The sequence below is a fragment of the Girardinichthys multiradiatus genome, chromosome X (genome assembly GCF_021462225.1).
Source record: "Girardinichthys multiradiatus isolate DD_20200921_A chromosome X, DD_fGirMul_XY1, whole genome shotgun sequence".
In the NCBI taxonomy this organism is placed as follows: Eukaryota; Metazoa; Chordata; class Actinopteri; order Cyprinodontiformes; family Goodeidae; genus Girardinichthys; species Girardinichthys multiradiatus.
In genome coordinates this window covers 14,410,305-14,435,192 of record NC_061817.1, presented here as the reverse complement: position 1 = coordinate 14,435,192, position 24,888 = coordinate 14,410,305, and the positions used below count along the sequence as shown (strand labels likewise).

General features: G+C 40.0%; 1 protein-coding gene across 2 annotated transcripts; it reads left to right on the top strand.

Moving 5' to 3' along the window:
• The first annotated feature begins 607 nt into the window (after positions 1–607).
• Positions 608–24,097, top strand: LOC124862539 (transmembrane protein 184B-like). Of its 2 annotated transcripts, XM_047356514.1 has the most exons (10): positions 608–1,056; positions 4,232–4,465; positions 9,220–9,385; positions 13,429–13,519; positions 13,674–13,749; positions 14,940–15,031; positions 15,169–15,338; positions 18,259–18,453; positions 18,746–18,772; positions 21,427–24,097. In XM_047356514.1, exons 2-10 carry the CDS (start codon positions 4,232–4,234, stop codon positions 21,654–21,656), a joined length of 1,281 nt encoding a protein of 426 aa, XP_047212470.1. In that variant the 5' UTR covers positions 608–1,056; the 3' UTR covers positions 21,657–24,097. The 2 variants fall into 2 exon arrangements, with proteins under 2 accessions (XP_047212470.1, XP_047212471.1); XM_047356515.1 differs by lacking the exon at positions 18,746–18,772 and having other exon boundaries at positions 609–1,056.
• Positions 24,098–24,888: the final 791 nt, after the last annotated feature.

The following is a 24,888-nucleotide window of genomic DNA, read 5'->3' as shown; positions in this document are numbered from 1 at the left end:
TGTCTTTAGGATTCATCTGTGTATCTATCCATAAATCCTAACGTCTTCAAGCCTTCTGCCTGTCCTTCCATTACTCTCCCCTATTATCCATAGTCTCCATCCATTTATCCCACTCCACTATTTTTGTCAAGTATCTGTACTCCTTCCATCTTTTTCTATTGTCTGTCCATTGGCTGCCCTGCCTGGCCATCTATTCTTCTGTGTCCCTCTTGCCTACATCTATTTATCATCCATCTATTTCTCCACCTTCTATCCATCCATACATTTATGCTTATCCTTTTATTTGTCCATCCATTTAACCATCTAAGGTATGTGCCTGTCTATCCATCAGTTTCATATCCATCTCTGCATATCTGCTCCCTCGCCAAGCCACCCTTTGAGATTTTTCATTACTCAGGCATTAGCAAGTTTCATATTTGAAGCATGATTATTTAGAAATCTGTGACATGCATGGGGGCGTTTTGATTTTTCACTTTAAAATTTGACTGAAAAAAGACTGGGAATTTCAGTCTGGCAAAATGTTGACATTAAAATGTGGCGGGTCCTGAATGGAAGTTGGAGTGGTGCTGAAAGCAAAACGTTACCGACCATTAACTGTGCGCGCATGCGCTCTCAGAGCAGCGTTCCAGCTAGCGGCTGTTGACGCACAGCCTGTGGTGTGGGCAGCGTAACGGTGTGTGGTTACTCTCCTTTGGACTGGTACTAAAATAATAGTTGTTTTTCTTTTCACGAACGTTTTTGCGAAGGACCTCCTATTTGAGCGTTTGTCTTCGTGTTCTCTGCGAGTAAAGTGAGGCTCTGGGCGGGGAAGGTTTTGCTACAGACTAGCAGCAGCGAGCGGATCAGCTGCCGAGCGAGCAACACTTCACAGCTTTTATGGGAAGAAGGGGGTTTAAGTTTCCGGTGTTTAGACAACAATGCAGTGATTACATACGTGGCTTGTTGTCGACTCAATATTAGCCTTTAGTCCTTTTACTTTTAGTTTGGACTCCGAAAGATTCATGGTCAGTTGGAGATGAAGAGCTAAATTGATGCTTGGATTCAGCTACAAATGAGGTAAGCTTACATCAACAGGATGGAGAAAATATTCAGTTTAGTTTCTCCCGGAGCTCTTTCAACCTCTGAATATGTAATAAAAATCACCAGCTTCAGAGCAGATATCAGTGGTTTTTTTGGCCCCATTTTACATGGATATAACGTACACAGGTTCAATATTTCCTGTGTTATTAAATGATTATGTTCACTCCAGCTGATGTGGCAGCAGCTTGTGAAGACTGATCGCTTACTCTAAAGACGGCTGGTTCGGAGGTCAAAGTACAATCCATGTTGTGAAACCTGTCCACAGATGATGCCTTCAGCGGGATTGAGCTGCTCTGTCGGTCGTCTGTGGCCCACTGGGACCAGTGAGCTGTTACTGGAGCTACAAGCTGGTGCTGTTGTGCTGCTATGGTCCATAGATCTCATTTCCTGATTCTAAAGGACCATTTTGCTCTATTCAAAGAGTGAAATGTTTTTGATCTGCTCGGATGTAATATCTAAATTACTAACAACTGTGAAACTTGATCGGGATTATTTTACATAATGACATATTCTCTAAAACACAGTTTGTGGTTTTATTTAATAAAAATCAAAAACAAACATTTGTTCAATTTGTGAAAACTTAAAAACGACCATTTCTTGGACTTTGTTTGGAGTTTTACATGGGGCCCAGTTTGGAAACTACAGCAGCTGAACAAGATTTGTGAAACCTTTATTAAATTTATAAAAACTAAAGGTTTTTAGTGCTTGAAGACCACCTTAGATTTGGTGCAACTTGAAAACTAGCCCACTTAGAGAGTACGTTTCTCCATTATTGATACATTTTATTAAATGGTTTGTCATTTCAGAAACCTTCAGTCAATTTGTGAGTTTGTTTTGTTGTTGTTGGCTTGAGACCACCTTATAGGTGGGGTCCAATTTAAAAACTAGGGCACATATCATAAACTGGACAGAAAGCCTTGAATTCATCTTCTGTGTTATTTGTACACAATAATCCAGTCCCAGTTTAAAGCTGGGAATGGGATGCGAACTTCAGCGATGTTTGTAATTCCGGCAATAGCCATGCAAGTTTCTTCACATAGCACCATTCATACACAACGCAATCCAAAGTGTTTTACTGGATGTTAAAGGAAAGACAAAAAGAAAATAAAAACCTTTTTGCTTAAAAAGACAGGATACTATGTCAAAAACAATGCAGATTTAAAAGTCCAATTTAAACACAGTTTTAAATGTAGGTTAAAATTTTGATCCAAGTCTATTCTTCAATCACTCATCAGTGATCAGACAAGTAGTTCATAAGTCAGATTTGTTTAATTGAAAGTTGCAGAAAACAAAAATGTTTTCAGTCCTGATTTAAAGTCCCAGCACATCTCAGGTTTTCAGGGAGTGTGTTAGTTATGGGAAACGTTCAGACCATCCCTTGCTCTTTACCCATATGTGGAGAAATTGAGAAATAAGTTGCTAAATGTCACATGTAAAAAGTACAAGAACACAGAATACAAGGCTAAATCTACACATCTGGTGTTAGAAAATAACATTGATGAATTATCCGGGTCCTAAATTGACGTTTCTTGTATAATCTGGAAAAGAATGGGATTTGATTTAAGTATTTTCCAAGTAGGAATAAGTATGGAAAAAGAACATAGATGATGGGGGAAAACATCCCATTGTCTAAATGTATCCATCCATCAGCCTGTTTATTCATTATCAGAGATGCACCAATTAATTATCCCCCGTTTTTCCTTGATCAGCTCTGATTGTTGATCCAGTTGGCACAACAAATACTGAAAAATAGAGTTTTTCTTTTTGTTTATTGAATAGATCAAATCTATGTTCAGTCTATAGACACATGAGCCATCAGTACGTGCTTTGATGCAGTTTTTTAAGTCTACTGAAAATCCGATGAAGTTTTAGGACATATTTGATGCATAAATTAGGATGATTTTGTAATTCTTTCCTTTCAGGTAAATTCAAAACCACTGCCTCTATCAAAAGAATCTGCGGCACATTGTTTTCCGTTTTTTTTGTTACAATCTGTATATATAAAATTCACAATTGGTCAAAACTGAAATCGACAGGTCAGGCCTTAAAGAAAACTCTGAAATGGGTATTAGCCAGGGACCACCTGATTGGTGGACTTCCTTCCATCTGCTGATGATGTGCTCCCTGCTTCTGCATTGTCACAAGCTGATTGAGTCTCAAGGCTAGAAGCATGAGTCACCCATGACCACACTGTGTGCATGCCTATATTTAGCTAGTCAGCAGAGGCTGGGGAGTAATCATGAAATTAGTTTTCAGTGTGAACGATTACTGATTTCCTGGAATTGGCACCGAGATGCTGACTTATTGTCAAGGTGGCTGCACTGAGAGGCGATTTATCGATGAAGGCGGTGGCCATGTTAGGCATCTTTTGATGTGATAAGCTTTTCAGTCTGTCTAAGTGCTCTGCGAATACATGATGCACACAGTTATCTTGATTAAAGCCATCAGGATTCCTACGCTGTCTGGAAAGGTCTAGAAAATGCCTCCCAAGTATTTTCTAATTCTGCATTAGTATAGAAAATATTTTTAGAATTTATTATCCATGCATCCATTCTGTGCAGATTTATCATTAACTGCATTTATGGGACCACACAGGAAGTTGGAGGCACATTATTTTTTACTTTTATATAAATGATCATAGTCTAAGCTTTAAATTTGATCTGACTGTGTTAAGCTGATTTCTGTTCTCTGTAGAAACGTGTTTTTGTGCTTTCTATCTTTAGTACACCTCTTCCTGCCCTCTGTGTGGAGAGGTAACCAATCTTAGCTTGTTTCACATTAAAATCTGTGTGTGTTTTTTCGTTCCCATTCTCTCCTCTCTTCTCCTCACCCACCAACCTCATGTCATCTCCTCTCACCCCCTCGGTCTTCATCTCACGTCACATCCACCCGATGCCTTCAGCATTTTAGATCTGTGCACTGTCCTACTTTTCCTGTTTTCTCTTTCTCTCTCTCTCCAACATCAGTGAATGTTGGCTGCAGATTTAGGTCACAGCTCAGGCTTGTGTAGGTCTGTTCAGCTGCATTTTCACGTTACATTATTTGAACAGGAGGTGCCTCAGTTGGCTGTTTTTACATAAATTGCTTAGTTTAGGACAAACTTGTATCACATGAAGCATGATTATTGATGAGACCCACTGTGATCAAACAGATGAGTCAGCTTTGGTGGCGAGCCAAGCGTCTGTCGGAGAGGTTGGGAAGCGACTCTCCTCATGGCATTCCTCCAGGCTCCCCGAGCACTGTGGCCCCACACGGGTCCAACTCCTCTTGGGCACCCATTGCCCCAATGGTCAGGCCAGAGGAGCCAATCTTCCTCATGACGTCCACTGCCCAGGCTATCTCTGGGTTCTTTGTGTGGACAGCGCTTCTCATCACATGTCACCAGGTAAGAGTCCGATTTATTTTGAGTTAAATCCATCCTTTACATTGTGGAGATACAATCTTTTTTTTCTTGTGTGCTCTATAGTATACATGTTTATATGCGCTAAACACCTTGAGCACACCCAAAGTCTTTTGTTCCCTGTGGATAGAGGTCTGCTTTCTAAACCTGGAGGATGGACAGCATTAGATTTAGTTAAATTAACTGAATTTATTAGTTTGATATATTTAGGAGATTTTTTTCCCGTTCATTTGGTGTATCCTTAGATCAGCTATTCGATATGACTGCAAACATAAAAAACAGGAACTCAGTTCCTTGTAAAAGCAATCATTCCCATTGAACTTTTTTCCATATTACAACCCCAAGCATCAATAGGATTTATGTGACACACCAACACAAAGCAGCACACAAGTGTGAATTGGAAGGACATTGTTTTTAAACATCTCGGTGGGAGTTGCAAGAGAATCTGTTGAGAGGACAACCTTTATCCGTGCACTCCCATGGAAGAAGGTTGTCAGAACTAAACTATATGCTAGTACTACATGAAAAAACTGCATGTTGTAGAAAAGTAACAACAAGACCTAAGCACAGCATCCCCACAATGAAAACATGGTAGTGGCAGCATCCTGCTGTGGGAATGCTTCTGTTCCGTAAGGGCAGGGAAGGTGGTCAGGGACGATGGGAAGATGGATGAAGCTAAATAAAGGACAATCCTGGAAGAAAAACTTTTATAAGCTGCAAAGGACTTGAGACTGGTGCAGAGGTTCACCTTCCAGCAGGACACCTCGGTTCTAATGCATCATCCTGTGCGGATGCTCTTATTTAGCAGGGATAGGGAAATAGTGAGAAGATGGATGGAGCTAAATATAGGGTGATCCTGAAGGACAACCTGGAGGAGACTCCAGAAGAGTTTAGAGTAGGAAGGAGATTGACCTTTCAATGGGACAACAACCTAAACATACAGGCAGAGCTTTGATGGACTGATTTAGATTCAAGCATATTCATGTGTTAAAATGGCCTAGTCAAAGTCCAGGCCTGTCTTCTGTGGCAAAACTTAAAACTGACGTTAAGATGCCCTCCATTCAATCTGACTAAGCCTGAGCTTGTTTCAGATTATCAGTTTATAGATGCGCAAAACTGGTTGCGAAACAGTCCAGAGGAATTAGAGCTGCTCTGTGACTTCAGGCAGGCTGAATACAAATGCATGCCACACTTTTCAGTTTTTATCTGTGAGAACATTTTTACAAACCATGTATCTCTTTCCTTCCACATTACAATTATACACATACATTGTGTTGGTCTTTCCCAGGTAAATATGTTGAAGTTTGCGGTTGTAAGGTGACGAGATGTGAGGACCTGTATGTGTATATTCTGTATATTCTGACCTGGTTTGGATTAGAGAAGTTGCAGCTCATGATAAGCACACAAACCTAAGACTTAACGATCAACATCAGTCTGGATCAAATGAGGCTGATGAGACCTGATGAAACCCAACAAGTACTGGAAACCTAGTGATGTAGAGCAGATCTCATCTGTACCTGCTGTTTGGTTGAAGCTGTTAAATGTTCCACGCTTAGTGCCGATGAGCTTTAGTTTTTATTTGCCTACATGTTCTCTGTTCTGAGAGGTATTCAGTGTGCCTTCATGACCTGCAGAGCTATTATACCTTCAAGGCTAGATTATTTGTTGCTCATTGTTTGCTGATGCCCTTCCCATACAGTGTTAAAGAATAGGCTTTTGTCACTTAGGCAACAGGTGCTCGACTACCACCTCAGCAATAATAAGGAGATGAGTGTTTTTGCTCGCGTTTCAGGGCGTGCAAATGCAGCCGAAGGCCACCTAGCAACAATGCATGTAAATGGACCAGCTCACTCGCCGTGTTATCACCCACTTTTCGTCATTACACCCAAGGTGTGGGTCTGTTTACAGACCGGGAAAGACAATAGGTGCGGACGTTGTGTAAGGGGGGAAGGGGGGCCTGATGGCGCTGGCAGGAGAGTGCAGGTGATGAATGATAACTCTGTTGTTCCTCCCGTCTGCTGCTCTGAATAGGAGTGATGAAAGCCTGGTGTCAGTTTCCTAAAACAACCCCCACATGTTGGTTCACACACACACACACACACACACACACACACACACACACACATCCTGCTGGCTCATGCTCTTCCAGTATCCGAGTCTGGCAAGTTAATACAGTCTGCAGAGATTCAGGTTTCAGCAGGTTGGGTTTAGTGTCAAGCAGCTTGTTTCTAAAACATAAAGTAAAACTCTGGCTTCACAGAAAGCAGAGCTGATCCAGGACTTCTTCTGATCCTTTAGGACTTCTATAAACGCTGTTTGTTGTTTGGATTTTGTCCATTTGGGCTGCTCAGATGCTCAGGATTAGGTCCAAGATGTTTTGGGACAATACAGGTCCTTCTCAAAATATTAGCATATTGTGATAAAGTTCATTATTTTCCATAATGTCATGATGAAAATTTAACATTCATATATTTTAGATTCATTGCACACTAACTGAAATATTTCAGGGGTTTTATTGTCTTAATACGGATGATTTTGGCATACAGCTCATGAAAACCCAAAATTCCTATCTCACAAAATTAGCATATTTCATCCGACCAATAAAAGCAAAGTGTTTTTAATACAAAAAACGTCAACCTTCAAATAATCATGTACAGTTATGCACTCAATACTTGGTCGGGAATCCTTTGGCAGAAATGACTGCTTCAATGCGGCGTGGCATGGAGGCAATCAGCCTGTGACACTGCTGAGGTCTTATGGAGGCCCAGGATGCTTCGATAGCGGCCTTTAGCTCATCCAGAGTGTTGGGTCTTGAGTCTCTCAACGTTCTCTTCACAATATCCCACAGATTCTCTATGGGGTTCAGGTCAGGAGAGTTGGCAGGCCAATTGAGCACAGTGATACCATGGTCAGTAAACCATTTACCAGTGGTTTTGGCACTGTGAGCAGGTGCCAGGTCGTGCTGAAAAATGAAATCTTCATCTCCATAAAGCTTTTCAGCAGATGGAAGCATGAAGTGCTCCAAAATCTCCTGATAGCTAGCTGCATTGACCCTGCCCTTGATAAAACACAGTGGACCAACACCAGCAGCTGACACGGCAACCCAGACCATCACTGACTGTGGGTACTTGACACTGGACTTCTGGCATTTTGGCATTTCCTTCTCCCCAGTCTTCCTCCAGACTCTGGCACCTTGATTTCCGAATGACATGCAGAATTTGCTTTCATCCGAAAAAAGTACTTTGGACCACTGAGCAACAGTCCAGTGCTGCTTCTCTGTAGCCCAGGTCAGGCGCTTCTGCCGCTGTTTCTGGTTCAAAAGTGGCTTGACCTGGGGAATGCGGCACCTGTAGCCCATTTCCTGCACACGCCTGTGCACGGTGGCTCTGGATGTTTCTACTCCAGACTCAGTCCACTGCTTCCGCAGGTCCCCCAAGGTCTGGAATCGGCCCTTCTCCACAATCTTCCTCAGGGTCCGGTCACCTCTTCTCGTTGTGCAGCGTTTTCTGCCACACTTTTTCCTTCCCACAGACTTCCCACTGAGGTGCCTTGATACAGCACTCTGGGAACAGCCTATTCGTTCAGAAATTTCTTTCTGTGTCTTACCCTCTTGCTTGAGGGTGTCAATAGTGGCCTTCTGGACAGCAGTCAGGTCGGCAGTCTTACCCATGATTGGGGTTTTGAGTGATAAACCAGGCTGGGAGTTTTAAAGGCCTCAGGAATCTTTTGCAGGTGTTTAGAGTTAACTCGTTGATTCAGATGATGAGGTTCATAGCTCGTTTAGAGACCCTTTTAATGATATGCTAATTTTGTGAGATAGGAATTTTGGGTTTTCATGAGCTGTATGCCAAAATCATCCGTATTAAGACAATAAAAGACCTGAAATATTTCAGTTAGTGTGCAATGAATCTAAAATATATGAATGTTAAATTTTCATCATGACATTATGGAAAATAATGAACTTTATCACAATATGCTAATATTTTGAGAAGGACCTGTATATCCAGGCTGAATGTGTTTATACAGTTTTCACTGTTGACATGAACACCTAGATAGCCACGACTCTTTAAAACAGTAGAACAGACACCTGAGACCTCTGACTGACTGAGTCTTCCCAGTTACCACACTTTGTTCTCAGGTTCTCTCACACCCCTGGTCCACCAACACAGTTCGGAGCCCGTTCCGGTTCCCGAACGTGATTTGAACCGGTGTTTCCACCAATGAAAAGAGGTTCCAGAGTACAAACTCTGGATCAGCTCGGGCTTCGCAAAATACTTGGTTCTTCTGCGGGAACCGTAATGTCTCTGTGGCGACAGCGAAGATGGAGAACAAATCGCATAAACATTAGTTATGTTTGTAAAAACACACTAAACACGCATTGTATAACTACTCCTTTCTGTTACGCTCAGGGCTGCTGAACCTATGCAAATGAAAACATTGTACATACCATTGTTCTTGAACAAAGTTGGTGTCTCCATTTTCGTATTAACTGTAGTTTATGGGTGAAAACAAAATAGTGTGTTGCTACCAAGGGTTTTTTGACCTTGAAACAACACTCTAGATAGTGTTTTTTCAGTGGAAAAACATTATCAGTTCTCTGTTACAACCTCTTTGCTTCTTGTTTACACAGACACTAGCTTTACCTTTGTATAGTAATTTTCTAGCTCCTTATTGTACACAGCTTGTTATAAATATAAATGTGTGGTTGTATTTCTTGTTTCTTCTCCAAATCCTCTTAGATCTACATGCACCTCCGTTACTACAGCTCTCCAAATGAGCAGAGGCACATAGTCAGGATCCTCTTCATAGTCCCCATCTACGCCTTCGACTCCTGGCTCAGCCTCCTTTTCTTCACCACTGAGGAGTATTACGTGTACTTCGACACAGTCCGAGACTGCTATGAAGGTTAGTACACAACTGAAGCAGAAAACTGACTGCTGTTGACAAACCTCAGGTCAGTATCCAAGACCGGGAACAGTCGAGTCAAGTCTTGACTCCCCATTAGAAATAAGATGGTGAGGATTTATGTGAAACCCTGCTGGCAGATGGCCTCTGTAATGTCTTCATTTACAAAGGTTGCCATCTTTGTTGTCACGTCTCCAAGGCCTGTTGGGATTGCAGAGGAGGGGAAACCAGTTACCTAGCAACTGTGTGAACACGGACAAATCCTTTACAAATCATCCCACCTTTGAGCACATTGATCATGACCTGTCTGGCAAATCCCAGATGATGATCAAATGATGGTTAGATTATTAAACACAAAGTTTGATTGCAATGCTTCGCAAAAGTATTGAAACCTTGAACCTTTTTTCACATTACAACCACAAAACCTAAAGTGTTTTACTAGAAATTAATTAATTAATTGCATAATTGTAAAGTCAACGAAAGCAGATTAATGATTTATAAATATATGAAGAGAGTAACATACATTTGTATTCTGCACTGTTTGAGTCAGTACTTCACAGAACCTTCTGCTACAATCATAGCTCCAAGTGTTTTGTGGTATCTCTCTACCAGCTTTGCACAACTATGTTAATTTGTCCATTTCTCTTTGCTAAATAGTCCAAATTTACTCAGACTGGATGAAAAGCATGTGGGAATAACACAGTTCAGGGCCTCCCACAGATTGTCCATCGGACTTTGGTTCTGGACTTTGAATGGATCATTCTAACACATGATTATGCTTTGACTGAAACCCTTCCATTGTAGTTCTGGCTGGATGTTTGTGGTCGTTCTCCTTCATCCATCTTCCCATTAATTTACTAGTTTCCCTGTCCCTGTTGAAGAGCAATATCCCCACATCATTATGCTGCTGCCACCATGCTTCACCATGGGGATGGTGTGTTCAGGGCAATGTGCAGTTTTAGTTTTTTTCACGCATTATGTTTTGCATGTTGCCCAAAACATTTTATTTCAGTCTCATCTAACCAGAGAACCTTCTTCCTCATGTTTGCTTAGCCTCAAACATGGCCGACTAAAAACAGTACTCCTTATGGGTTTCTTCCTTCTACTCTTCCTTAAAGGCCAGATTTGTGATGAGCACAACTATCAGCTGCCCTGACAACAGTTTCTCTCACTTGATGATTTAGATTTGCACTTGAGCCATGCTCTTTTCAATGTCAGGTGGATTAATTAGTGCTTCATGAGATGCTGAAATTTTGGGATCTTATTTTCTAACCTAACTCAGACCTGCCTGGTGCACCGACTTTTATTCAGGGGTATTAGATAAAGAGGGATGGTTATAAATTCACACTTTCTGAACAACTTTGTGTTGGTCTATCACATAAAATTAAGATAAAATGCACTGAAGTGTATGGTTGTAGTCTGGCAAAAAGTGTAAAAGTATAAGGGGTGTGAATAGTTTTCCAAGGCACTACTGACCATCACCTGGGCTTTATTGGGATCACTGTTTTCACACGTGGTGCTGAATTGATCTGTAATGTATAGTAGCAGTTTCCACATTAAGCTGTACTGACCTGTGTGGTGCCTAATAAATTGCCTGTTAAAGGCAACATTTGCCTTCAAATAAATGTGCAAGGATCTGCCATCTGATACCTGTACAGCAGAAATATCCAGCAGCTTCCTGGTCATAGAGGTCATTGTTGGAAACAGTTTTGGAATGATAAGTTTGGATGAATTTTAGATGTTGACACTTGATCTGTTCCCGATAGTCCTAATCTGAGTGAATACTTTGGTTAATGGAGTCGCAGGAACTGAGCCGTGATGCAAACCACATCCTGCAGCTCGCCATAAATTCTTCCAAGAAACATCAGCTGCAGCGTGTGGAGTGGCCCTCTCCTGTACCCTTCCTTGGAAGTGTTATTTCCAACAGCTTTAAACAGTGTTTCATTTTATAAGCTGTGACTGCAACGCTGCAGTGATCTTAGTGTCAGAAAATTCTCAAATCAAGAACAGGAGAACTTCTGGCCAGCTGAAAAAACATGTGTAATGAGTGAGGAACAAAGCTGATGGGGGCTTCTCTTCAACAAACCTCTGAAAACAACTGCGGTTCAGGTTGACTTCATTTCTTTAAAAGCAGCCTTTATGCTCCTGTCTTTATTGTGCACTGTGAGGCATTTCATATGAAACTGCAATCTCAATGAATGACTATCTGTGTGTTGTTTCATGCGCTGTTAAAATGATTATTCTTGGGTATTTTCTCCGAAAAGTTTGCATCAACAATGTTTTCCTTACATGCACTGCTTGGCTTTTCTAAGCTACAAGGCGTGAGTTCATTTTAGAGGGAGAAACACAGCATCTGTGATTATGCAACTCCCAACAAAGCCAGCACTGTGCTTCTGCTGCTGACTGTGCTCTGGCGTGTTTTCACTATGCTGCAGATTTAAGCTCAGCCACTTTGGACAGTAAAATAAAAAGAAAGAGTGCAGGCAGAGGAGAGCTGGCATCTGTGGGTTCCACCTGGGGCAGCAGATGAAAAACAGTCTGTGCACTCAGCGACACCAATTACTGCCATCGGTGTGCAGTGCTTCCACGTTTATCTAAATGTGCATGGTACTATGCAGCAAAAAGGCTGATAAATCATGGACCAGTACCCCAGGGTTAGATGTTTATGTTATTTTAATGCATTTAGCAGCTTCAGTGTAAAGATGGAACTATCTAAATGTTTAAAAGGGAGGAGCGGATAGTGCCTGACATGGTTATTTGAGCAACATGGCCAGTTGGCTGCGGGTTTTTAAACACGTCATTGTTGAGCTGCTTGAGAGCCGAGTTTCTAATTATGTCTTTACTTCAAAACACATACAGGGTTTCCGCAAGGTGTTAAAAAGTCCTCAATTTAATCCGCTTAAGTTGAGGCCATAAAAAGTCTTAAATATACCCAGATTCTCAATGCTGGCTTGTAAACTCTATTCAGTTAAGTCTTGAATTTTAGTTTAGTCCTTCATTTCTTCTTCTGTCTTGCTTTTGAGAAATGCCCCTGCGGCGTTCGTTAGTTTCATAATCTGTAGTTCCAGCTGAGGAATTTGGGTGTTTAAAGTTGGGACAAAACTACAAGCTCCACGATGCAGGGAAGCAATAGAAACACGGCCTTTTATGTAACATGCCACTGTCCTACCTGCCTACTTGCTTTACAAAAGTATTTCTTTCTCACATTTTCTCACATTGGAACCACAGACTTCTATAAATTTCATTGGGATTTTAAGTAGATCATAATTGTGATTATTTATTTACAAGTGAAAAAATGAAAATCCTTCTAAATACATTCAGTGTTTGAATCGTTTTATGTAGAACATTTTTATTGGGCTTTAAGTGATTTTTACGTGTTTTCACAGTTTACAACATTTTGTACAGTTGATAGATTGTATGAAGAGTAGAAATGATAGAATTCAACATTGTTTGCACCAAACACACGATGTTGACATTAAAATGCAGGGTCCATGCCTACAAAGGACAAACTGGGGCCAACCAGGAACACAACGTGGCGTCTGAACAACCCCACACATGACATCAGCATCATATTCTCCAATATGTGGCAGAGTTCCACGAACACAAGCTCTCCCAGGAGTTTGTTTTCCCCGAAAGTTCCCAGAGGCTCCCTCTTACCGTGCTGATCCACTGCCACATTAGAGACCAGCTTTAGTATTATGCTCAGACACAACCAGCAGATGGGTTCCTGAATCTGGCAGCATCAGCAGAACAGAGCTGTAATTCTGAGAGATGCGTCAGGCCATGTGAAGCTTCTTCTGTTACGGCTGTGTGTTTTTAGGACTTTATTTATTCAGGTAGAGTGGTTCAAATGTATCCCTGATATTCAGTTGTTTACTAAGATGAAGCTTTGCTTTATTTTCCAACGAATTAAATCCTTTTATAAAGTAAAACATTGAAAACTGTTAATTATGTATTTAATATAGTCCAGATGAGTTATTTCATTAATAAAAAGCAATGTTCACATTAAAAAAACATCTTTTCTGCATTCCTGCCTTTTACAGCTTTTGTCATCTACAACTTCCTGAGTTTGTGTTATGAATATCTGGGAGGAGAAAGCGCCATCATGGCTGAAATCAGAGGGAAACCCATTGAGTGAGTTTCATTTGCTGCCAGCTTAGCTTTCAGTTTCATCCTTACTCTGTTTCTGCTTCAATCACTTACGTCACTTATTTTACAAGAAGATGATCCAGATTTTTTTGACGTTAAGTTGTTAGCTGAGCTTGCGTTATCCTGTACCTTCCTGCAGGTCGAGCTGCATGTACGGGACCTGCTGTCTCTGGGGCAAGGCCTACTCCATTGGTTTTCTCAGGTTTTGCAAACAGGTATCAATGCTTTTTGCTTTTTCTTGCTGCACGCTGTTTAATTGCAGCTGTGTGACTGGAATGAGTGCGAGGTCTAATTCGACCTATGATGCTCAAGGATTGCTGCAATATGTATATATTAATGGTGCAGACACAATCAACAGCATATAAAACATATTCCCAGCCCTCCTGTTATATGCATTAATTATTTATTTAGGAGGTGACGGCTCTCCATCTGTGCGACGGGCCAGTTGCTGTGAAACAAGGCTTTATTGATTTAACACAAAACGACATGACTTGAGTTACCACAGCCACTCTGTGGTTTCATCCAAAGACAGGAGGCCTGCAGAGTTGCTCAAAGCTCTGTCCATAGCAACTGCAACATAACCCTCCGCAGATCCACATTTGGACAGTCGGTTCTCCATTAAACCGAGCCTTATTTGGAATACCATGTCCAATGAAATGAAAGTAGATAATAATAATATTATTATTAATAATAATAGTCTTGTGATGGACTGGGGACCTCTCCAGGGTGTACCTCACCTCTTGCCCAACGACTGCTGGAGATAGGCACCATCTCCCCCACCACCCAGCACTGACAAGCAAGTATAGATAAAGGATGGATGAATAATAACTCTTTGGCAATTCCAAATCCAGCAAGTTAACGTCTAAAACAATAAAAGAAAACAACTTTCTATGTTCAGCCTTCCTGGTTCCTAAGGTTTCTCCAGGTCAGTTCGCTGCTTCATGCTGATTGTCATCCTTTGCCACACACCTTGAGCCCCTTGAGCTTTTGCCAAATCTTCAAAAGTCCAATCTGGCAAAGAAGTGAAATGACGAGCACCTACTGCAGTCCAGCTCTCTGTCATAGCAGCCTGAACGGATGAATGGCTGACCGGCCTCTGCAGAGAATAGTTTCCTTTTAAAAAGCTGAGCTTTCCCTGACTTTATTCTAACCTACTGACTGATACTGAAAATGGCCAACTGTGAGTCATTAACTGCCTGAAGGGTACTGTTGTTACCATGACCTGCTAGCTTTTACACATGGTGCATTCACAGAATGGAAAAATGTTGGTTTTTACCGCTTCTAGCCAGCCAATCACCATTCACCAGCCGCCTCTCAGTGCATCTCGAATATATATGAATATAAAACATACTTGCTTTACCCTGTTGTGTCCCACCGCTGTAACCAACGTCACCTGCACCCTCAGGCCACTCTCCAGTTCTGTGTGGTTAAACCTCTGATGGCGATGATCACTGTCATTCTTCAGGCCTTTGGGAAATACAAAGATGGAGACTTCAAGTAAGAGTCGACCGCAACCCATTGATAAATTAATAGTTTATACTTTAAGCCTTAAACCAAGTACATCACTGGGTAGCCTCAGTTTGACAGTATGTATGTTAATTAGACTTTTCCTTCACCTTCTCTGTCCTCTCCAGTGTGACCCGTGGCTACCTGTACGTCACCATCATCAACAACATCTCTGTGACTTTGTCACTCTACGCTCTCTTCCTCTTCTACTTTGCTACACGTGAGCTGCTGGTCCCTTACAACCCCGTGCTCAAGTTCTTCATGGTGAAGTCGGTCATCTTTCTCTCCTTCTGGCAGGGTAAGAACACCACACACTCATCTTGCTTAACGCAGCATCAACACAAACGTTACGAAGCCTTTCCAGCAGAGCTGCACGATATATCGGTACAGTCCGAAGCTTTTAACATATTGGTCCGATAAGTAAAACTGGGCAGAGTAAAAAACTTTATTGTTTATTTCCAATTCAGGAGGGGAGGGTGTTGGCCACCATGTGGTAGTTTTAATTTCAGCGCTGTGGTTGGGGTTTGTTTAAGGTTGAAAGGATAGGGAAATGTATTATATTATCTAAAAATATCAGTTATCAGCCATAACAGCAATATTAATATCAAATATCGAAATCTCCCCAAATGTTTCAACCTAAAATTCCGTCTTAATATTAACTCAATCACTTTTTCTGCCAATCTACGCATTTATTTCAGTATTTTTTGTGTCACTGAGCTCTGGCCGATTTTAACTCTTAGTTGTTCTAAAAACAACCAGAAATAGTTGACCATGTATGTGGTTTTAGACAGGTCCAACAGGCCTGATGGGCGGATTTAGGTCAAGGTATAAATCTAGAAAAGAAAAAGCACAGTTATATGTCTGCATTATTTAAAGCCTCCTAACAGACTAAAACATTTATTAGTCTTTGAAAGGGTGAATTGAAAGTAACTGCAAAAAGGAAAAACAACTTACTGACTGCACAGCAAATCTGAAATCGCAAATTTAACACCCTCAGAGTTAAAATGAACACTTTCCCAGGGTTTATATGGGAACCACTGGCAAAGTGTTAAATTAACACTTTTTATTTAGTTAAAATTATTAACACTAGCCAGTGTTGCTTAACAAACTCTTACAGTGTTAAATATGAACCTTAACCCCTAACCCTAACACCCGCTACACGACCGAGGACGTTTAGAAAAAACATTTAAAATTTAATTGGCTACTTAACCTAAATTGTTCAAAACTATATTTTAGAGAGGAATTTACTTTGACGTTAAGCCACAATGTCTTAACATGACATGAAATAAACGCTAACGTTCGGGCAGGTCTGCTTAAAGTTAGCAAAAAATGGCGACGAAAACTTGTTATAAATGCCAATAAATTTTAATCTGTCCCCAAATTTAGAAACAACGAGTCAGCGTAAACACATTTTAATAAAAGTAGCAATGGCACGATGACTAATTTGTGAAATTTTACTCACCAGTCTCTCCTTCTCATGCACCATGTGAGTGTGAGAAAATGGCTGCTGACAAATTCCTTCACGGGGGGTACCTGTCCAAGTACCCGGATGTTCAAAGTGTCACTCCTTAATGTTAAATACCGTCAACTCCGTGATTCGACACCAACACTCTTATGTTTCATTAGTGGAGAGTTGATACTACCAAAATCAACACCAATACATCAATACTTCACTCTGAAAAAGACCAGCATTTTAACACTGATGAATTTGCTGTGTGTGAAGCGTTGTTTGTTTGGCCTGAGGACATCAGAACTGTTCATTTAGCTGAAGTTGGCATCAGCTTCCATCATCCTTCTTGGATCATGTGTTTAAAGTGATTCAGCTGTAATCAGATGTTTACATACGCTCATCATAGACCTGAAGGTCACATTCATTTTGGCCTTTAGTATTTTTGTTTGAACTGTGCTTCCTCTAGCGTGGAATAATGACATGAGCAGAAAAGATTGGTGCACCAGTTAGATTTGTGTTTTGGATTTTTGTCTGATTTACTATTATCTGGTTACATGTCCATTATCACACAGGTTTTGTATACATCAACAACCTTCTGGCATAATTCTGTCTGGATGTTATTCTTCTTGCCAGGATTAGGAGTGTTCATTTGAGTTGCTTATCCTCCTGGTGATAAACTGGCTTTTGAGCATAGTTAGCATATTTTAGGGTTGAAGAACCATTGTAGAAGCTTAACTTTAGCCAGCTTTATCCATTGCAAAACCAGCTTAGACGTGTGTTTGGACTCATTGTCCTGTTAGAACTACTTGCTGTGTTCAAGTTATGTCAATTTCAGGTCAAGTTGATATTTTGGACGTAGTTCTCCTTTTTAATTTCATCTAAGTAGTGCAATGCTCCAGTACCACTGGGAGCAAAACAGTCCCCAGCATCATCCTGCCACCACCTGCTTGACAAAAGCAGGTGGAGCCTCAACTTGACTTCTCTACACATACTTCTTATCATTTCAGTTGTTTATTTTTCTTCTTGTCTGACCCTAAAACCTTTCTTTTGTAGGCAGTAGGCTTGTTTACATGTTCAGCTGCAAAAGTTCCAATTCTGGAGTAGAGGTCCAAAATGTGTCTTATTTGGTACCCTCTCAGCCCACTGCTATGTAACACTAGTGACTCCAGCAGTTTGCAGTCCACGGCAAGCTTGAGCCTTGGTGATTCCTGGGTTGTTCATGAACATCTTCTTCGTCTGGGGTGGACAGCTGGCGTCCTCTTCACACATTAGTGGAGCTGATTTTCCTGGAATCTGCACTTGTTTATTAAAGGCTCCAAAAGGCTTTCCAACCCTGCTGTCAAACTAATCCTTGTTATTCAGGTAAAGAGAAACCACCAGCTACAGCGATCGCTGTAATCAGTGAGAGGTTATTTGACGCTGGCCTCATGAGGTCGAGACATTGTAGAGCCTTCAATACCTCTTATTTCGTCTTTGACCTGCCACTATGGTGGAGAGGTTCCCCTGCATCTGTAATGTTGACGCTAAACTGATTTGAGAAATTCCAAAATAAATTCTAACTAGTTGACCCAATGTAATTTTTCAAATCATCGCAGTTTTATTTTGTGGAAATATTCCCCACTGGGAAAAAAGTGAAAAATGTATGTACAATTATGAGCCCAACAATAGGTCAAGCTGTTTTGATTCCAGATATTTCCTTGATCTCTTACGTTGTAGTTGAAGGACCACACCTGAAACTAATATCCTTCTGCATGATCATTTGATGCAGGGATGCTCCTGGCCATCCTGGAGAAATGCGGCGCGATTCCTCAGATCAACTCCTCCGACTTCTCTGTGGGTGAAGGAACGGTCGCAGCCGGCTATCAGAACTTCATCATCTGCATTGAGATGTTCTTCGCTGCTGTGGCTCTGCGCCACGCCTTTACCTACAAGGTCTACATGGACAAAAGGCTGGACTCATACGGTAGGTGACATCTGTGGGAGGGTCTGTCGGAGTTCAGAGGTGGGTGTAACTCAGCCCTGTAATGACAGTAGAACAGGTAGAATATGGTGAATAACACCTTGTAGGTACAGTGCTTCAGGACAGAACTTACCCGTCTTTGCTTGTTCCTCCCCTTTTCACTTTGATTCTTGTTCATAACACAATGAACTATTAATAGTTGCTCTCCTTTCTCCTTCTTTTTTCTCTACCTGTATTTTCATCCTGACTTTCTTTTGTTCCTTCTCTTTCTCTCCTTGTTCTGCTGCACTTAAAGGCTCATTTCCAATCTATGGACAATACGGTAGGTCTGACGTTGGCTCTGTTTGGTCTTTACCCCTCCCAGTATTGTATGTCAGAAGGCTGATTTAGATGTGGTTAGTTATTCATTACTTTGATGGCTTGTCAGTGTTTCATGTGAACATTCTGTGGTATTATTTTACCATTTCAAATGTGTTTTAGCTGCCCTCTTTATTGCCTTTTCATTTCTGTTTGCGAAATTTTGTTCAGTCTGCGTTTTTGGCAGTTCCTCTCACTCCATAATATCATCACCCTGCGGACTAAATGCTTAAAACATGAATTTTATGACAGCTACATTCATTCATCCTATGCTCATCTGAAGGGTTTTAGGTATAAAGGTCATAAAAATGCTTGTTTTGGCACATTTCCATTTTTCATTTGGTTTTTATGAAAAGATAATGGGTTTTTTTCTTTTAAAATCTAAAAATAGAAATAAAAGGTGGTTCTTGAATTAAGTAAATTAATTAAGAGTCATTTATAAAAAGTTGGTGTTTATTTTTGGAAGGTGAGGCAACTTTTTACGTCTCCAAACTAATTTCTTCAGTGGGTCCGAGGACTAAAATGGCTCATTGAATTGTAACGGTTGCTGAACCCTGGACTGATCTACCAACTAATTTGTCAATTAAAGCAACCGATTGATTTAACTCCAAAAAAAATTTATTTTTTCTAATTAATTTTTACCAGTCAACTCTGACATTATTAAGTACCGCAAAATAGAAAGATAACTAAAAAAGTATTGCATATTAAAGAACAAAGTTAGATATTAAGTGCGAACTTAAACCTTTAGGAAAGTAAAAGTGAATATAATTTTTTTATATTTTTAATAAAATCTCAATATTCGACATGTTCTAAACCTCAAATATGTCAACAAGTTAGGTCGCTCTGTTAGCCATGAGTTTGAACTGGTAATAAAGAAATTAGAACCAATAATCAGATTTTCATTAAACCCTTTATTTAAAACCCAATAGAAGAGACTGTAAAATGTTTATTCAGCATATAATACATGTGATTTATGAGTTATGTGATTTAAAAGTGATTTATTTTGACATTGGCATTGACCCACAATTAAATGTGATTGAAACCATGCAAAGCTGATAGAAAAGGCTTCATGCCCTCTAAACATGAACACAAACGGCTAAAACAGTCATCAGTCAAACACAGGCTTAGATTTTATTCTAAGGATTTCCTAACCTTTTATTCAGTGGGAAATGTTGTAGAAAAATAAACTGTCTAACTTTGAAGAGTCCCTTCAGCAGCTTAAAATAAACTGCCAGTAGTCTCTGCATTTATATATTTCTCAGATGCTCATGTATTGTGATTATGCTGTAATGGAAAGCCAAGGTACTTTGCAGGGCGCCCGCTCCGCTCATGTATTGTCCACTAACTTGAAACGCTCCCATACTTTAGACCACTTCGAACTCTGTTTACTTTTAAAAACTGTGATGCTATTGGCTCATTTGGCCCTGAAGGAGACAATAACACACATACTGTAGGTACCCAACTAGACTGCCGCCAAGTTTGCTTTCCCCAGGAGCTGATGTAAAAAGCTGTTTCTTTTTTCAAAGGTTTAAGAAATAAAAGAATGTAAATACCTAAAGAATTTTGATCACGAGTGTTTATGTCGACAAATGTTTGTGGTCGACATCCTCAATTGTAGCCCCTTTCAGATCCTAGTTTCACAATAAATACACAAACCCCCTTTTACAAACTGCATTTTTATTCACATCATTCAAGTCGATCCATCGAAGTCAATAGGGCTCTGTGCTTTCAGAGCATGCAGTTGGGTTTTTCACCAAATAGGTATGGCCTGTAGCCTAGCAGCTCAGACATGAGACTGAGCATAATATGTCTCTGGCATTTCCTATATGACAATTAATATCTCTCTGCGGTCTGTATTTTCGTCCTTATGCAGGTTGTCAAAATGCATGAGGAGCAAGGCTGTTGTGCAATATGTCCAACATTGTATCACCATCCGTCTGCAGATCATCAGATTTCTTAAGAAGTTGAACGTTTGCAGTATTTGCTTTGTATCGTATCACTGCATTGGTTCTAGGTTTCTGCCTTCCCATATGGTTCATGGTCATAACTACGGATCAGAGTTGAATCAGAGGTGGGACAACTTTGATCCCTCTTTCTGTGTCGATCGCAGACTGCAAGCATGATCTGAAAGGGTGTTATGAATGGGGCGACTGTAGCTCAGGTGGTAGAAACTGTGAAAAGAAAATGTGGGAACTTGAACCAGAGTTAGCAAACATTAGCACATTGGTGCAAAACGTTTGCAGATAACTTTATTTAAATTGCCTGGTTTGGATTAAATAAACCTGATAATTTTTCTACCAGGTGATGCAGTCTAATGCAGCGTCCTGCAAGGCGATAAGTCACAGAGGAGAAACAAAACTTTAAGCACACAAAAAAAACTTTGCTGGTAATTAGGGTCTTCTACTATCAGCTACTTTTATTGATCTTTTTAAACGTTTAACCATATTGTTTTATTTAATTCATCTTTTGCACATATGAAAATATTAATTTGCAAACTATTTCTGTTGGTTTTTATAAAAAAGCTTTTTTTGTCACTTGTCTGCCACTTTCATCCCTCTCCCAGTATGTCTTCTCCAGTGTTGTGTCATTAATTTTCCAACCTTGCCATCCCGCATCCAGGTCGCTGCGCTCCGATGAAGAGCATCTCCAGCAGCCTTAAGGAAACCATGAATCCCGGGGATATGGTCCAGGACGCCATCCATAATTTCTCTCCGGCGTACCAGCAGTACACCCAGCAGTCCACGCTGGAGCGAGGCGGGGGGCCGTCCCTGTCCCGCAGCCACAGTAACATCAGCACCCGGGGGGACAACGAGAAAACCCTCTTGCTGAGCTCTGATGATGAGTTCTAAGACTCTCTAAAGCTTACATGAATCTGATCTTTTATTTAAGCCTTAACATTAAATGTTAAATTAGTTTTAATTTGGATTAGAATGGGAGCTCAGATTTATGTTGGACTGATGGTGGTGATCAGACCGCAGCAACAGAGGTGTGAGAGAGCATGAAGAGTGAGCTCAGAGAGTTGAGGAGTGACAAGTGGACCATCAGATTCTTTAAAGGCCAAGTTGTTAATTGTGTTGATGTCATATAGCAGCTAAACTAGCTAACTAGCTAAATATCTGGAAATATCTCCAGAATATGGATTAGTACAAATAACCGTGCCTCCTTATAGCATTTGGTTAATGCACTTTAGATGGTACAGCACTAAAGATAAGCCAGAGAAAATAAGTGCCACCTTCATATAAAACACATGGCTTTCTTAGTTTTTTTTTTCATATTAAAATATTGCCAAAAAGAACTCTGAGTTCCACTGATTTTAAGCATAGAGCTGCTTTAAAGTGAAAGGTACAGAGCTTTGATCTGCTGGCTTTAGGTGTTTTATGATCTTTTTTTTTTATCACAAATAATTTTATATGTTATGCTGTGTGTACAACTCATTAACACACTGTCTGAGAAATGTATGTCAGCTATATTATGGAAATACTATGTACTTTGTTGTTCTTGTAGGTTTGTTTGATGCAAAGAAGTGAAAGTGAATCCAACCTTCGGTTTATGGTCTGTTCAGCCCTGACAGAACAGCTGTAGGAGAGGTTGTTTTGGGGTTTTTCAGCGTGGGCGAAGGGCCGAGCAGAAGGACGGCGCCCACGCAGATTACAGATTACCGAAGAAGCAGTGCTTCCTGCTGAGCTGCCCCAGCTGTGATATGCTGGAGTCTGTAATCTTATAATTGATGCTATGTTGAGCACGGATCAGGCCTGCCCCTGCTGGTTCTTACATGTAATGGCATTTCAGATTTAATATCATGATACTTTGGTTAAAGGAAGGCTCTAACTGTAGGGGGATTCATATTCCTGACCGTACAAAAATTTTAATGTTATGTTGAAAAGTAAGAATAATCTTTTAAGGATGTATCAAAGCAGAAAATTGTGATTTCTGTGACCTTTCTCCAAGACATGATGGAAATCCTTAACTTTTACATCTCAGCCATTACTTGCTGGGCTTTGTCACGCCTTGAATGTATATCTTGTGTTTATGAATTCATAATCCAATCATGTTTTACATATCAATTTAGGTTGATGATTGCAGGCAAAAAACAAGGCACCTCAGAGTACAGCTCATATAAATCAAGGAATTCAGTGAAGTTGGACTCTCAGTTTGACGAGTATCTTATTATTGATTAGGGATGTCCTGTTCTGATCCAAAGTATCCCATGTATCTGACGAAACCCAACACCCACTATATGTTTATTGTATTGTGGTCATCGTTTCCTCGATTGATTAAAATCAAAGCCTATATGTATGTGGACCTGCTCCGCGCTGTGTTCAGCTGTTCCCAGACAGCTATTGGAAAGGAGAGAACTGCGCAGAGAGCAACTGAGACGGCAGTTATTACATTTTATGACATTCAAAGCAAAGCCCTAAGTTAATGATGCATGAGAATACATTTTTCTACAAGTTTTGTTCAGACACAATCAACTGAAGCCACACTGAATTATTAATAAGTCATACCAAAACAGAGCAAATATGCTAGCGTTAGTCTACCATTTCAGCAAAAAAGATGAGTTCAATAAAAGACTAGTGGTATGTGTCAAGACTGATGTATCTTTGGAAACTTTAGGCGGTCCTGTATCTCCACTTGAGATAAAATGTGTCACTGAAGAAAATCATAACATAACATTTGGAATTGGTGAGAGTTGATTATGATGAAATGCTGTTGAATGAATTCAATTTGTATTGGAGCCAAAAAAAAAGTCCCGATCAGTACATGCCTTTTCTTTTTTTTCCCTAGAGTATTGTTTTTTTATATTCTGCAGAATATAGGTTTATTATAGTAGTTTTGCAGTTGGCTGCTAATATACTTCGTCAAACTATTATCTGTTCAGAATAACAAATACATCGTTTGTGTATCCTTCTCTCAAATCTTCTGTGCTTACTACACTAGTTTGAAAAAGTCAAATTCACTAATGAAACTTCAGTGTCAATTCATATTTTACTCTTGATTTTAGTATCTTGATTTAAAACAATATAAAATAGGTTTGATATTAGGTATAAAGCTTTTTGAGTTGTGTAAATAGTTCATTCAAGCCCTGTGAGATACTTGTAGGGGGTGAATGTGTAAGGCATTGCTATATATAACGCTCTGTTTGAATATTTTAGCATTGAGTTTTTCAATTTTATATTTCCTGCTGTTTTTGGTTGTATACTTTTTCATATGTATATGGGTTATTTGTTTTGATGCTATATTGACTTCAGTTGATGTTGGAAAGCAAATAAAGGAAATATGGGGAAAATTATGTTTTTCCTAAGGTATTTTCAGCTTTAGACATAATCATTTCGACATTCTGTGACATCATGGACTAAAAATACTCTATATTATATTTTACTTAAAAGCAGTGTGCAACAAAATACAGATGAATCTCAATGAATAGGAATATATTTGAAAAGCCTTTTACTTTCTTCAAAAATTCTAACTTAATCCATAAGTTTTCAGAAATGTAAAATATTACATAATACTAATAATACTAGCTTAAAAAGGAAAGGCATTTACAGACGACAAAAAGTTCATTAAAATAGATTATTTTGAAAAATGTGTATGCCAGGTTGGTATAAAAAAACCTCAATCATTAATTGGGTTTGTAGGAAATTTGGCCAATCATAGCAGCTTTTCTTCGCTGGTTGACACGCAATTAAAACATTTAATTTCTAGCAGCACCTTCCATAAGGTGCAGTTTTCTGGTAAGTCGGTAAATAAGCTCTTGTTCCCCAATTCACTAAGGAGCTACACAGCAGCTGCAACCAGTGGCGGTTCATGGACAACTGTCGCCCTAAGTCTAAAAAATGTTTAATTATAAATGGATGATAGTTTCAAACGATCAATCCTTGATCTTTAATTATTGAGTCCAGGATTCAGCAGTCCATATATTGGTCCTTTTATGCTTGTCTCGATTTTAGGTGCTTCTCCAAAAAAAAAGCATTGAAACTGCCTTTTTGTGTGTCCCACAAGTAGAATAAAAGTTTCATAAATCTTAAAAGAGTCTATTCAATGTAATATAAGCCACATGAGGCCTGACCTGTGTAAATATAT

Bases quoted from the DNA above. Each gene is read 5' to 3' on its own strand.
- LOC124862539 (XM_047356514.1), top strand. From the start codon at position 4,232: ATGAGTCAGCTTTGGTGGCGAGCCAAGCGTCTGTCGGAGAGGTTGGGA. The intron at 13,750-14,939 runs GTATCAATGCTT...CTGCACCCTCAG, and splicing joins TTCTCAGGTTTTGCAAACAG to GCCACTCTCCAGTTCTGTGT. The intron at 18,773-21,426 runs GTAGGTCTGACG...TCCCGCATCCAG, and splicing joins TCCAATCTATGGACAATACG to GTCGCTGCGCTCCGATGAAG.